Source organism: Cyrtonyx montezumae, unplaced genomic scaffold, assembly GCF_038088225.1.
Source record: "Cyrtonyx montezumae isolate F1298 unplaced genomic scaffold, pur_monq_1.0 scaffold_5, whole genome shotgun sequence".
NCBI lineage: Eukaryota > Metazoa > Chordata > Aves > Galliformes > Odontophoridae > Cyrtonyx > Cyrtonyx montezumae.
The window spans coordinates 5,666,780-5,679,788 of NW_027072056.1; the positions used below are offsets into that span (position 1 = coordinate 5,666,780).

The following is a 13,009-nucleotide window of genomic DNA, read 5'->3' on the forward strand; positions in this document are numbered from 1 at the left end:
GGATGGGAGAGGGGAACATCCTGAATATCTCAGTGGGTTTTAAACCTGTCTAATAGCTTTGTATAAATGCTGATTAATGACCAAGCTCAGCATGGCAGTGCACCATACAGCCAGTCCTGGGAGACTCATTGTAGTAGTAATTTTTTTTTTCTGTGTGCTGTTCTCTGTGCCAGCAAATTGTTCTACTGAATGACATTGTGTATCCTTTTGATGTCCTCCGGTTCTGAGTGCTGCCTTAGCTGTATGCTATCACTCAATCTCATGTCTGAAAAGGAATTTTATTTTAACCTTGTTTAGCCCTGGAAAAGTTACTTTTCTGGTTAGTACTAGTGCTGTTGCAGGGAATAGTTTCAAACCACTGTACTTCATAAATGTGCATGCTGATTAAAGCTTTTATTTTTCATAATGACCTAGTAATATAGTGATCATGTGAGTAATAGCCTGTACCTAATGATTTTGCATCCAAGGAGTATAAGAATTACCATAATACATTTAGTGGTTAGTTTTAAGAATTACGAAGACATTCCCTTGTGGAAAAAAAAATGAAATGTAGAAAAATGATGCCTTATTTCTGATTCTTCTGTCTTCTGAAGATGAAATAGCTGAAGCAGTGCTCCTGTTCAACGTAGAGCATGTGTGTGGAACAACAAGACAATGTGTTTCAAAGGTGTACTTCAGAAATAGGGTACTTGGGGGTTCATGTGGACTCCTTATTAATGTTTCTGTTGCAAATAATGCAAGCTGATCATAGCATGAAAGTAGAAGTGGTATCAGAAGCTGAAAGAACAGACTGGAACATGCAAATTCATTTAGACATATTCTCAGGGCTGTGTGACAGTGTGACAGAGGCTGGTATACTGGCCAAGGACTAGAGTAGTTGCTTAAAATCAAATTTGGTCTAGCATAGGTGCACGTGGAATCTGAGGCACTGCTTGTTGCAGAAAAGCTTTCTGGATCTGCAAAATTCTCCGAGTATTTGATGTGAGGTGCTGCAAATGAATTCTGACTCTTAGTAGATGCCAGTGGCATGCGTGCGTTAGGGAAACCTCCGTTTCCTGTTTGTGGCTTCCCTGTGTTTGTTTGAGGTGTGTTGTTGGCATAATAAGTAGTTGCACAAGGACTGCAGCCATAAGGAAGTCACTGCTGCCCCTCTGCCCTCAGCTGCTTGTTCCTGTCAAGCAGCCTGTCCTGTTTACCAAGGGAACTGCACTCTGTTGAACGTAGCCAGGTTTGTTGCTGCGGAGAAGCCATACAAAGTCATGCCTGTGTAGAAAGGATTGGAATGATCTGTGCAGGGAGCATGAAACACTTTGTTTTGGTAGTGGTGTTGACTTCAAATACTTGTGAAATTATGGCTTACATGGTATCAGTCTTCCTGCTCTTGGTGAGAGGGGAAAAAAAAAAATCCAAAAAAGTTTTATAAAAGGCTTAAAATACATACAGTATGGAAGTTATTTGATACTAAAATTACTGAGATTATTTTCTGGTTATTCATTTGTAAATAGTTAATATTAATATATATATATATATTTTTTTTTGCATGAGAACATCTGCACATTACTCAATTATGCCATGTGAGATGTAACATCTTTATTTGAAACTAAAATTCTGAATATTCATCAATCAATTGAAGATAAACTTGTTTTTGTTCAAAAATAACAGAATTTGTGCCTTCATTCTACATTAAAAACCAAAGCAATACTAAAAACAGATAAAATATATGCAGCTAAAAAGTAGTCTGTCAATTTGGGCTAAATCTGTACAATATCATCTGAATAACAAATACTAAAGCGTCCTTTAAAAAGTCCAGAAAAATTGTCTGAAGTACAGCATAAAATTAGAACAGAAAACAACTGGTTGGTACTGGACAGAGCAGTAATTTTACTTGATGGCTGAAGCACTTTTCAGAAGCAAGTCATGCCCTAAAGCAATGGCTTCAACGAAAAGACAGCAAAGCTCTTCAGGAGTCATCCTGCGTTGAAATCCATGGTCTGTGCACATCTCTTCTGTATTAAAAAAGAAAAAAAATGTCATAAATGAGAGATGACCCACAATGACAGCTCCTAAAATACATTAGAGTAAACATCAGGAAGTAAATAAAATGGCACTCATACTTCAGCAAAATAATGACAAATATTTCTGTATGTCTCAGTCAATTGAAGTCTTTCCCCTATGACTTTACCTTTATTTCCTTTTGCTTAACTTTTTTTGTAGGAGGGGTTCAGTGCACGTTGGAATAGGACCCTCCCTCCACCCCAACAAAAAAGACAAAACTCATCTGTATAGAATATAACTGTTTTTTTTTTTTTTCTTTTAGAAGACCTCATATATAAGTTTTATGGACAAATTTCCCCTCTCCCCCCCGCCCTTTTGTTGAGTTCAGGGGTTAGAACTGATTTGATGTGACATTCATTTTTTCCCTTTAAACCCCTTTTTTTTTTGGCAGTGTCCTTCACTCAGGGTTGCTGAAAACTGAAAACTGCCAGTTCAATAAAAAGATGAGCAGCTTTCTCCCCCATCCTCTGTTCTTAGATTTGCAGGTTCCTGGTGATTCTCACTGGGAGGAGCCACCTCTGCACCATGCCTATAATGCCTATGAATCTGTCACCTTTAAATTACTTGCTTAAACTCTTGGAATTTATTTAATCTTACTCTAGTAAAAATGTGACCTGTGCAGTCATCTTAACATTTTCCTGTTTCTTCAGCAAAGAACAATGATGGGGAGAATTACTGTTGCTGGTGTGAAGTAGCAGAGTGCTGCTGTTAACGTTTCTCTTGTTTACAGTAGCATTTAACTGACTAGGGATGTACCTAGCAAAAGAGAGGCTTTTTTTAGTATGCCTCCATGATGATATCAGCGTGAGACCCATGTGTTTTTACCACTTTGTTATGCAAATGTGCTCTCTAATATAAGTGGTAAGACTGATGAAAATATGTGCAGCATTTGTTAGGGCAGCTTGCTTGTCATCGTTTCTCTCTGTCATCTGCATCTTGTTAAAATGTATGAACACAATTTATACATTTGAATAATGTTGTTTGATATATATCTTTGAGAAGCAGTGGCTCCCAAAGCCCTGTTCTGCAGAGCACCTTTAAGATCTCACATACAGGAGCCTTGCTGTTTGCTCTCCACGATCCAACAGATCTGTTCTCCAAGCACTACTGAACCCAGATGGGACTAGGAGCAGAGAACTGCTGGTTTGGTAGATGCAGTCTGGCATCCTTAATGTAAAGGCAGTCAGTTTTGCATTGAAAAAGAAGATACTTTTGAAAGCCTTGCTCTAGATTGCGTCGTCACTTGTGACAGCAGGTTTTTAATCCTCTGATCTTGGAAACTACGAGACGGGTCAGGTGTAAGGGGTCATCTTTTTCCTGTTCCAGTTTAAACATAGTTGGACTCTCGCCTTTGTCAGGCAACTGTTTTCAGTTGCTCTAAACATGAAGTGAATTGAGCTTGCTGAGATTATTACTGATACAAATATAAATATCTTTCTAGATACAAGTTAGGTTTGAAGTTTTGCATCTAAGTTACTGTTCGTGGATGTTAAATGGGGGAAGTTTAGTCATCACAAAACCTGGAATTAGATGGTTTTTAGCCATGACTCTGGACGATTACAAACGTGTTACTACCTGGGAGAAAACTTGTAAAGTGTTGTATGCTTGATGTGAAGGCATGATTCAGAACATTCTGCTTGTGCACAGGGGAGAGAATGTATAGAGTGAAGTCATTATGACTTACAGTTACTGAACAATATACAGATATCAACGTTGGCTTCTAAAAAATGTGTTTCTCAGTGCCTTACCATTTGTGCTACAGTAGCATTTCTGTATTTACGCTGGCAGTTGCCAGCATATTCCTGCCAATTTATTCCGTACATAGCAGTCTTGATTCCTATTAGGAAGGCCTGAGTGATCTGATGGGTCCCTACCATTGTAGTTACACCAGACCTATTCTTATAAGACTGGTAAGTTAAATTAGATTGCCATTATCATTTCTCTTCTGTTGTTACCCAGTATATAAGTTCATAAGTTCATTTATAGATATGTTTCATCTATGCTTATCAAAAAGTTTCATTTTATTCTCCATTGGTTTGTACTGAGGTTTATTTTCAGGTGTGGCTTTTTATGTGTGCTTCCCTTTGAACTTGCTTGTTCCAGGTGTTTTATATTTAACTTGCCACATTTCTTTTTTTTTCTTTCTTTTTTTTTTTTTTTACAACATCCTATTATGGAGCTGGAATCTGTTCCAAGGGATTTTAAAGTTAAAGACAAGATCAGACTGCTTTACTGTTAGCATCTCAGATTTACTGCAGGCAATGTTATTTGAATTTGTCACTGAAAGTGCAAGCAGCAGATGAAAGATTGTGATTATCAGCAGCTCTATCTGACGAAAGGATCCTCAGACAAAGAGTGTCTTAAGAGTTCTTACTTGGAAACCAGCAGGTAGAAACTAACTATAGTTGTTGCTTCAGGAAGACCAGAAAAATAAGTAACATTTTATACCTACCTATTCAAGTAGTCATTGACTATCACTAGAGCAACCTTTTGAAGCAGCAAAATAATGATTTCTGTGTTGTAAAATCTGTAAGATCTGAAATATTAGTAAAAGTTGGAGTCAAGTTTATTGTTCAAAAACATTCAGGTGCTTTTAAACTTCAGTTTTCATAGGAATGATTTATATAGTTACTTCTTTCATGCTCAAAACTAGTTTTACAAACAGTTTGAAGAAATGTCAGAAATGTGTTTTTAGTCACCTGTTCCTATGGCAGCAGCTAGTACAGTTCATGCTGCAATGTAAGCTGGCTCTTCTTTCTTTTTACCATGCAGAAACTTACTTTAAGTCTCTTTCCAAGATTCTGTTGCCTGCTCAAATGTAGATATTATGTGCATAATGAGCAGTAAAACTGACAGGACGTGTCTGTCACTGGAGTAATGAATATAAAATGCTAGTTTAAAGTGAATGAACTGTAAAATATATAATTATCATTCATTGTTCCATGTCTTTTGCAATGATAAGTACAAAATGAAATTTACAATAAAATGTGTTCCATCTGCAACACTGTAGGACAAAGGTTCACGTCATGGGTCAGAATCAATCTCCTTTGTTAGCAGTTTATACAAATAGCAGATAATTAAGGACAAAGTGATAAAGATTGAAAAAATAAGGCTTCATACTCAGATATGAGACTTAATAAGTTATCTTAAAAATAAATATGTGTAGACACCTATGTGTGCAGAAGATGAGTTTCATTTTTCTTCTGTAATTTTGTCTTCCATTGCACAAGGAAGTTTTCCTATGCTGGCTGAAGCCTGACTCATTAACTCATTTTGCAGCATGTAGCAGTAATTGAGGTAATCCCTGTCATTATCAAGGAGTACTAATCAATTGAAGTTCATCTGTTTTTAAGATTAGGCAGACTGAAATGAATATTGAATGAATTTATTGACATAAACAGAATATCCTATGAAAGTCCTCATGTGAAGCTGTTCTGAGCAGTTTATTGCTCTGATGTTACCTGGTTACTTATCTGGAGGGAAGAAAATATTGATTGCATCCAGTCTTTCCAGATTTCTCAAAATTAGATGTTTTTTCTCTGATAAATGTGTTTTGGTGAAGAAACATAGCAGAGTTGTCATCTTATAAATATTGTACAGCTGAAGGGGCTGGAGTGCATGTTGCTGGGGTGCCACTGTCTAAACACTGGTTATTCTTGTTTGTCTGCTTGGTGGTCCTCTGTTAGGGACTGTGACCCAATATGATATTTTGCTTCAAAATTTAAAACAGCGGTTTTGCAATATTTTATTTCCTTTATTTGCTTTAGTCCTGTTGGCAGACCTTCTGGTGGCTGGTTCCTAACTCATGAGCCAAGTGGGTTTTCCATGGAATTCTTGGCTTTGGTTACTAGAGCACATATATCATTTGAGAAGCAGAAGGCTAGCTAGGAAAGGAAGAGGTGGCTAGCTAACCTTTTACGTTGCTGAGAAGTACAGAGTAGGAATCACTGTAGCAGATGTCACTTGGTGGCCATGCAAGTGGCTGAAACCTATTCTACAGCAGAGCAAAGTGCTGGTGTCACCTCCCCCCCTCTGTGACCCAGTCCTAATCCTGTGTAGATCAGAACAAACAGAAGGTTTTAGCAGGTTGTTTGTACAATTTAGGAACATTGATCAGTCTTGCCATGTTTTTTTCTTTGCTCTGAGGTTCCTTGTACAGTGTGCCTCAAGTCTTAAATGCCTTTTGGCTTTGTTTCTGTAGGACAGAAACAGACAGGAATTAATGGTTTTTGAAAGAAGAAAAAAAATGAAACCTTTTGAGTAATGTTTGTGCTTAGATGTGAAAGGCTCTGCAAAGACTAAATGTAGAATATGATTGAAAAATCAGGATTATTATGAAAAGCAAGATGTGTTCGTTTATGCTTGACATACTGATCATACAGCCCATGTAATTATATGCATCTTCATCTTCTCTATTTTGTTTATCCTTCTCTGCTCTCTTAGATTTTAGTTCTCATTCCTTGATTTCTAGCTTCAGCTCATTCTGGAGCAGGCAGTGCAGGAAATCCAGGTCTGCATCTCTGGATTTATCCAGGTGGAATTAAGGTCTGCCAGTCAGAACTGTGTAAAGCACAGCCAGTGAGCTAGAACTCTGGCCCTTGCTGACCCAAATCTCCATGAGCTGTTTGCCCAGTGAAGCATCACTCAAAAAGAGGAGTGGACCGGCAAACTGATGGCTTTCGGATTTGGAGAAGGAGGATGGCTTTTTGGCCATAATGACTGCACATTGCAGATGTCAGTATGCTGTCTGCATCATTAGGATTTATTTATTTTTAATTCAGTATTCTCCTAACAGGGCATTGGAAGTACTCTCTTCTTTGTCATGGCCATACAGGGGAAGGATTTGTAGTGCAGACTGCATAAGGTATGAGATTCAGTTGTTTATCTTCTACAGAAATGAGTGGAATTTTAAGCGTACATTTAAAAGGCTTCAGAAGCATCCTCACCTTTAACTGATTTTAGAGGAGGACCTTTGTCATATAGACAGGATTCCAATAGGCTGAGGTGAAAACTATTGAAGTCAACAGATGAAAGCATTTAAAGAGCTGATCTGAGTGTTAAGGAAGCCTAAGCTTCCTGCTGATTTTACTGTTATCAACAAACTCTTTAAGTGAGGGATGAGAGAATGTATCAGTATGTTTAAATGGAAAATAGATCTGTTCTGCAACTTTGGAAAAGAAGAAAGAAAACATTTGTATTCCTAAACAGTTCTTAACTCATAGAATTTGCTACTGCAAGCTTTAGCTTCAGAATTAGTTAAAGCAGCTGGGCAATATTGACTCTACCTTGGTGTCAGTAACTACAACTACTAGGCTTCACTTTTTTCTACTTTTGTAGTTCTTCTATAAGGTGCTACTTTTTGATCAGTATAATTTTCTATGTTTTTTAATTTAGAAAACATCTAAAGTTTTCAGACTCTTAGGTGCACTTGTTTTTCCTCCTGCTCTGTTTTGGCTTTTATCCTTGACCTGACTTTGAAGACCACGTTCCTGGGAGCATAGGAGTTCCTGTGGATTCTAGAAAATGAGTTTGTTTCTCTTTTGCCTTTTTTTTCTCTTTGCTCTTTTTCAAGCCAGCTGCATTTGTATAATGCAATGCAGTGATAGTTTTCTACCATGGTGGTTTAATTAAATCCAAAAGCTTGTAATCACAGCCTTTGGAAGGACAGACTATGAAAACGCAGTATAGATGGTGCGTGCAAATTTTAATGAATTGATCTCTAACTGTAATTAATTAAAAAGATAATTGTCTTATTATAGATTCAACAGATTATTTACATTAATATTTTACATGAATGACTAACGAAGTATGGGAAGGGAAGGAAAGTTTAGAAAACAAAAAAACCCATGTAGACTTGGTATATGTCAATTGTATGTCTTAAATATGCTTGAATTTGTGAAAGTGTGGTACTCATTTTGTCTTCTATCTGGAGAGAAAAATTCAAGTAAAAGGCATGTGATGAATCAAGAGAAACACTTACTCTGTGCTGTTCTGAAGTGCTTTAATTCCTTGGATGCAGATTTATTTATTTATTTATTTATTTTAAGACCAATGTATATTTTTTATTTTTGGAGTTACTCTAAGAGTGTGTCTTAGTTTTGTCTGGAATGGAATTGCTTTCTTCAGAGAGTCTGGTATGACTCTGTGTTTTTGCTTCATGGAGAAAACTGATGATGATAATACACTGATGTTCATAGTTGCTGCTAAGCAGTGCTGTACAGAGCTAAGGCCATTCTTAGTGAAGGGCCCCAGGAGCTGGGAAGGAATGGGATTATGATAGCTGGCTTAAACCGGCCACGAGTATATTCTATACCATCATCACGTGGAGGAGTTCTGAACGGGGTGGGAGTTTATCTTGCTCTCTTCCGCTGCCTGAGGGACTAGCTGGGCATTGGTTGGGGGAACGGTGAGCAGTTGCTTGTGTGTCACTTGTTCTATATATTCATATATACATTTATATAGTCATAAATATTATTTTCCTTTTCTCAATTTTAATAAGTAGTTTTATCTCGAGCCACAGGTTTTACTTTCGTTTTTCCCTTATTCCTTCCCCCATTCTGCTGGGGAGGTAGGGAAGAGCGCGAATGACTGCATGGTGCTTAGGCACCTGCTATGTTAAACCACAGCAGTGCACTGCAACTTAACACAGCCCAAGAGGAAAAGTAATTTGCTGGTTAGCTCTTATCAGCTGAATTTCATGCTGCTTTGCTCTACTGAGTTTCTCTTTCTGTATAGTACACTACTCTCTTAGTTCCTGAAAGTTTTGTGTACAAGCCTCTATATAATTTGTTCCATCACCTTTAAGAACTGCAAAATGTGATTTTCCTATTGCTTTCTTATTGACAGTTGTTAACTGTAACCATTGTTGAGGAACATTAAAATATTGAGTTTTTCTTTGGTAAAAGTTTCTACTTCTTCCATTTTTAAGATAAAGTGCTACTTTCCCTCCTTATCAGAAAGTTTATAAAAACTTCAGAAAAGATAATGTCAGTCTTTGCCCTGAATAAATACCACGTATAATAGGACTGATGTTATTTCTGACACAGTGTGGATTTCATTTTTCTATTTCAACATACTGTTTCCGGTAGTATGAAGAAGACAACACGATAAACCATTTTTGCTTTGTTTTTTAAGTAAATGCAGAGTGACATTGCTGTAACTTTGGAAACGTGACCTAAAATTTGATTTTTTAATATAACTGAGAAAAGAAACCAACTTTAACATTGATTAGGGCCATTTAAAACAAAAGGGGATCGAAAAGAAAAGTATAATTATGTATTTATATACATATGCACGTAATAAAAAATAAAAATCTGCTATTCAAATATGGTTTTGGAAATCTGTCTTTGGGTAAAATTATTGAAGTTTATCTCATCGGATTTCTGTAATTTTGTACATTACTTTTGGGGCAGCCCTTGTATTTGAATGCCAGAGCTAGAAAATAAGAGTAAAAAGAAATGCTGATCAAGTTACTGGAAATGTTGTGTTGAACATATTCTACTCTAAGAAAAAAAGATTGATAAGTGGATGCATTCCATGTTCTGTTTTTATTTCAGTACACTAATATAAGGTAAAGAAAGTAGATAAGGAAGGAGAAATAACATGTTTATAAGGCAGATATCACTAGAAGAATATCTGATTTGTATTTAAATATATTTATTTCTCAAGTATCTTCAAATGTGACTCAGTAGCTAGAATAGGAAAGAATGAAACAGTTTTGAATTCTTTTTAAAGAACCAGTTACTGCAGGTTACATGTGTCTCATACAGTCATAACTGTTCATTTGCAGAAGCACATGACAAGAATTTGTAAATAAATAGAACTTCCGTTGTGTCTTGCTTTTATTTTATTGTTCCTTTCTTTCAGCTTTACCAGTCTCTGAGGTCTGGGACTAAATTGTAGCAATTGTTTCTAATCTACTTTCTTCTGTTCCTACTCTAATGTAATATTAGGAATTACATTGCTGTCATTCACTTGACTGTTGTAGCTCATGGGACACTAATGAAAAAAAGCTAGTGTTTGTAGAGTTGCTATCGCTGAATGCTGAGATGATAAGCAACAGCATCATCAAAATTATTCTGCAGCATCTATTGTAGGAGCAAAGGCAATTGATTTGGTTTCTTTGTTTCTTTATTTTATTATTTTATATGCTTTTTGTTGTTGATATGTTTTTTGGTTGTTTTATTGGTTTACTTTGTAAGAGCTCAGACAATTAACAGAACCAGGAAGAAGGAAAAATCTGCCTTTGGTATTTTTAGTTGCTTAAGGACTTTCTTTTTCATGCAAACTATCATTTACTGATTAAGTTATTGTTAGATAGTATCCACATTTAATCGAGAGTGTTAATCTGTCAATCAAACTCTTGGAGTGGTATCAAAATACAAGTGGAGCACATTTACGTGTATGACTATTTATGCTGAGGCAATTCACCTTTTCAGGTAATAGACACAAAACACCTCGACTGCCCTGCAAACTAGAATCCCGTTATATAAACTCACCAGTTTCTTTTCTGTGTGTACAGTCATTACAAAATGAGGAGATTTGAATTTCCTACTTTCCTTTCACCTATCCTTGATACATATCCTTGATCCTTCCCCTGTTTATTCTTTCCATTGCTTAGTTATTGGCAAATGTGCAAAAAAACCTGAAAATTAGTATATTTTCCTCTGAAGCAATGTGTATTCCAACATGCAAGTTAACTCAAAGTTCTCATTTTAGTAATTGTAGTACGGAATAATTCAGCTTTAAAAGTGCCTCAGATCATTCTTCCCGAGGCCACAATTTCCTAATGATTAAACAAAGGAACAGGAAGGAAAAAGATTTAACTTAAGTTAGCCATAAATATATTTATGCTTTTCCAAATAAGTAGGGGACAAAAGTATTCTTAATTGTCAAGCTTTTCAGCTGTGAACAAACTTTCTTTGTTGTCTTTGATATCTAGAACTACTTTTTCCAGTTTGAAGGAGCTACATGAGTGAAACATCAAACAGTTCTTATGTGAGGGTTTTTGCAGAAGATAAGGCAGTTGTAGAGAATTTAATAGTAGAGAACCTACTTTAGCAGTAGTATTGGACTTAATGATCTCTTGATGTCCCTTCCAACCCCTCCCATTCTGTGATTATTCTAAATAATCCCACCTAGTTAAATTTGATTTTGTTTAAAAGTCAATCTTCTGTCTTTTCTTGAGATGATTCCTGTTATTTCATAAGATGTTTTTGTCAGCATTTTATACCCACAATGAATAATGCATGCAAAAATTTTCTGGGTGACTTTTATCTAGACTGGGTGGTGATGTGATAGACATCCTTAGTGCAGTATTTACTGATGCCTGTGTTAGAACGTGGTTCAAATTGCAATTTGTATTACTTCTATTGGAGCTACAGAAATGTAAAATTCAGATGATGACTGTGTGAACTAGGTGCTATTTATGAACATAGAGAAGCTATGCTGCTATAAAAATATAAAGGGAGACCAAATCATGTTATCATGTCAATAAATAGGGGATAGTTGGTAAGAGAAAGACATATTGAAAACATTCAGGAGTAAGACAATGTAATGATGCGTGGTTTATTCTCTGCAAGGTATAGAATACAAAATTACTTTAACATATTTAAAAAAAAAAAAAGTAAAATGAGAAGTTGACTGGGAGTACAGTATTCTTGCCTGCCTTTCTACTGGCTTCAGAATCATGACAAGAGTTGTATTTCTTTGGACATTCTTCTTATTGCATCAGAGTTTTGCAACCAAAAGCAATTCCTTTAAAAGTAACTGACCCTAATTATGTTGGACAGTTGGGACGTTAAAAACATTCTGAAAATCGGCTTTTTATTTTGGTTCATTGGAGTTGTTTTTCCTTATCAGTTATTTGTAGTGCAGTATTCCTATCATTTTGGTCTAACATTTGAATGTTTATAAAGATAAACTAATGGTATGTGAAAAATAAATTAATTGAGTATACAATTTTTTTCTTCTTTAGTGAACAAGCATAAACCCTGGATTGAGACATCGTACCATGGAATCATAACCGAAAATAATGACACTGTAATTTTGGATCCTCCTCTTGTTGCTTTGGATAAGGATGCACCTGTGCCCTTTGCAGGTAGGAAAATGCTTTAGCATAAGTATTTGTGTGTATGGACTGCATTATAAAGTTATTAGAATTTGTAAGGAATTAATTAGTGTTACAGAAAGAATGTAATCTGAAGGGCATGTTTAGAGGATGCATTTGAGTACTCAGGACTTGTCCCTTGGTCCATAGACCTTAAAACAAGATGTACATCTGTTCGTTTGTTGTGAAGCAGAAGTGATTACAAAACAGCAGGCTTATACTATTAACTTTTTTTAATGAAAACACGAGTCTTATAATTAAATTTGAATATACTTTTACAGAAACTAGTCGTTACAATTGCCTAGAGTAATCATGTGCAGTTAATGCTGTTTATAAATAACTACTTTTCTTCCTGTTCCACACCCTGGTCTGAACCTGGCCATGGGCAAATTCCATGACAAATATTTAAAAGGAGCTCAAATTTTATGTTACTGTGTTAGTACTTCATAACTGTCAAGATTTGGACAGAAAATGTAATGGAGGTTTTGAAGATTTTTGCTAAGATTACTGGATGATAGATGTATGCCCTATAGAAGTTTTAACCCGCATTAACCCAACACTTATTCTGTCATACTGTGTACTTTAGCAGAAGAGAGTACTTTTGCACATCAAGTAAGTTTTCTCTTAAATTCCCTGCTTTATAAAGAGTATTTCTTGCAAAGCTTTGGGAAAATATTAAGGTTTTGCAGCTATTATGAAGATTGTAAAAACATTCATTTCTTAAAACTATTTTACTGTTTTAAGAATACTTATCTTGTGTAAGGAAAGGAGCTAGTGAAATATCCTATGAGCGATCAGAATGTTCTTGTGAAATGCAGACAGGTTTGGGAAGCAGTAAGCCACAGT

General features: G+C 36.0%; 1 protein-coding gene across 2 annotated transcripts in view; it reads left to right on the top strand.

Annotated features, from left to right (window-relative positions):
- Window positions 1-8,153: 8,153 nt before the first annotated feature.
- The window catches only part of CLSTN2 (calsyntenin 2), a 167,000-nt gene continuing 162,144 nt past the window's right edge, over window positions 8,154-13,009 (top strand). Inside the window, exons 1-2 of one of the 2 annotated variants that reach the window (XM_065748310.1) lie at window positions 8,154-8,184; window positions 12,032-12,154. In XM_065748310.1, the coding sequence (XP_065604382.1) occupies window positions 8,163-8,184; window positions 12,032-12,154 (145 nt within the window). In that variant the 5' untranslated portion in view covers window positions 8,154-8,162. Of the gene's footprint in view, window positions 8,185-12,031; window positions 12,155-13,009 lie in introns of those variants that run through there. The other variant, XM_065748311.1, reaches the window with a different exon arrangement.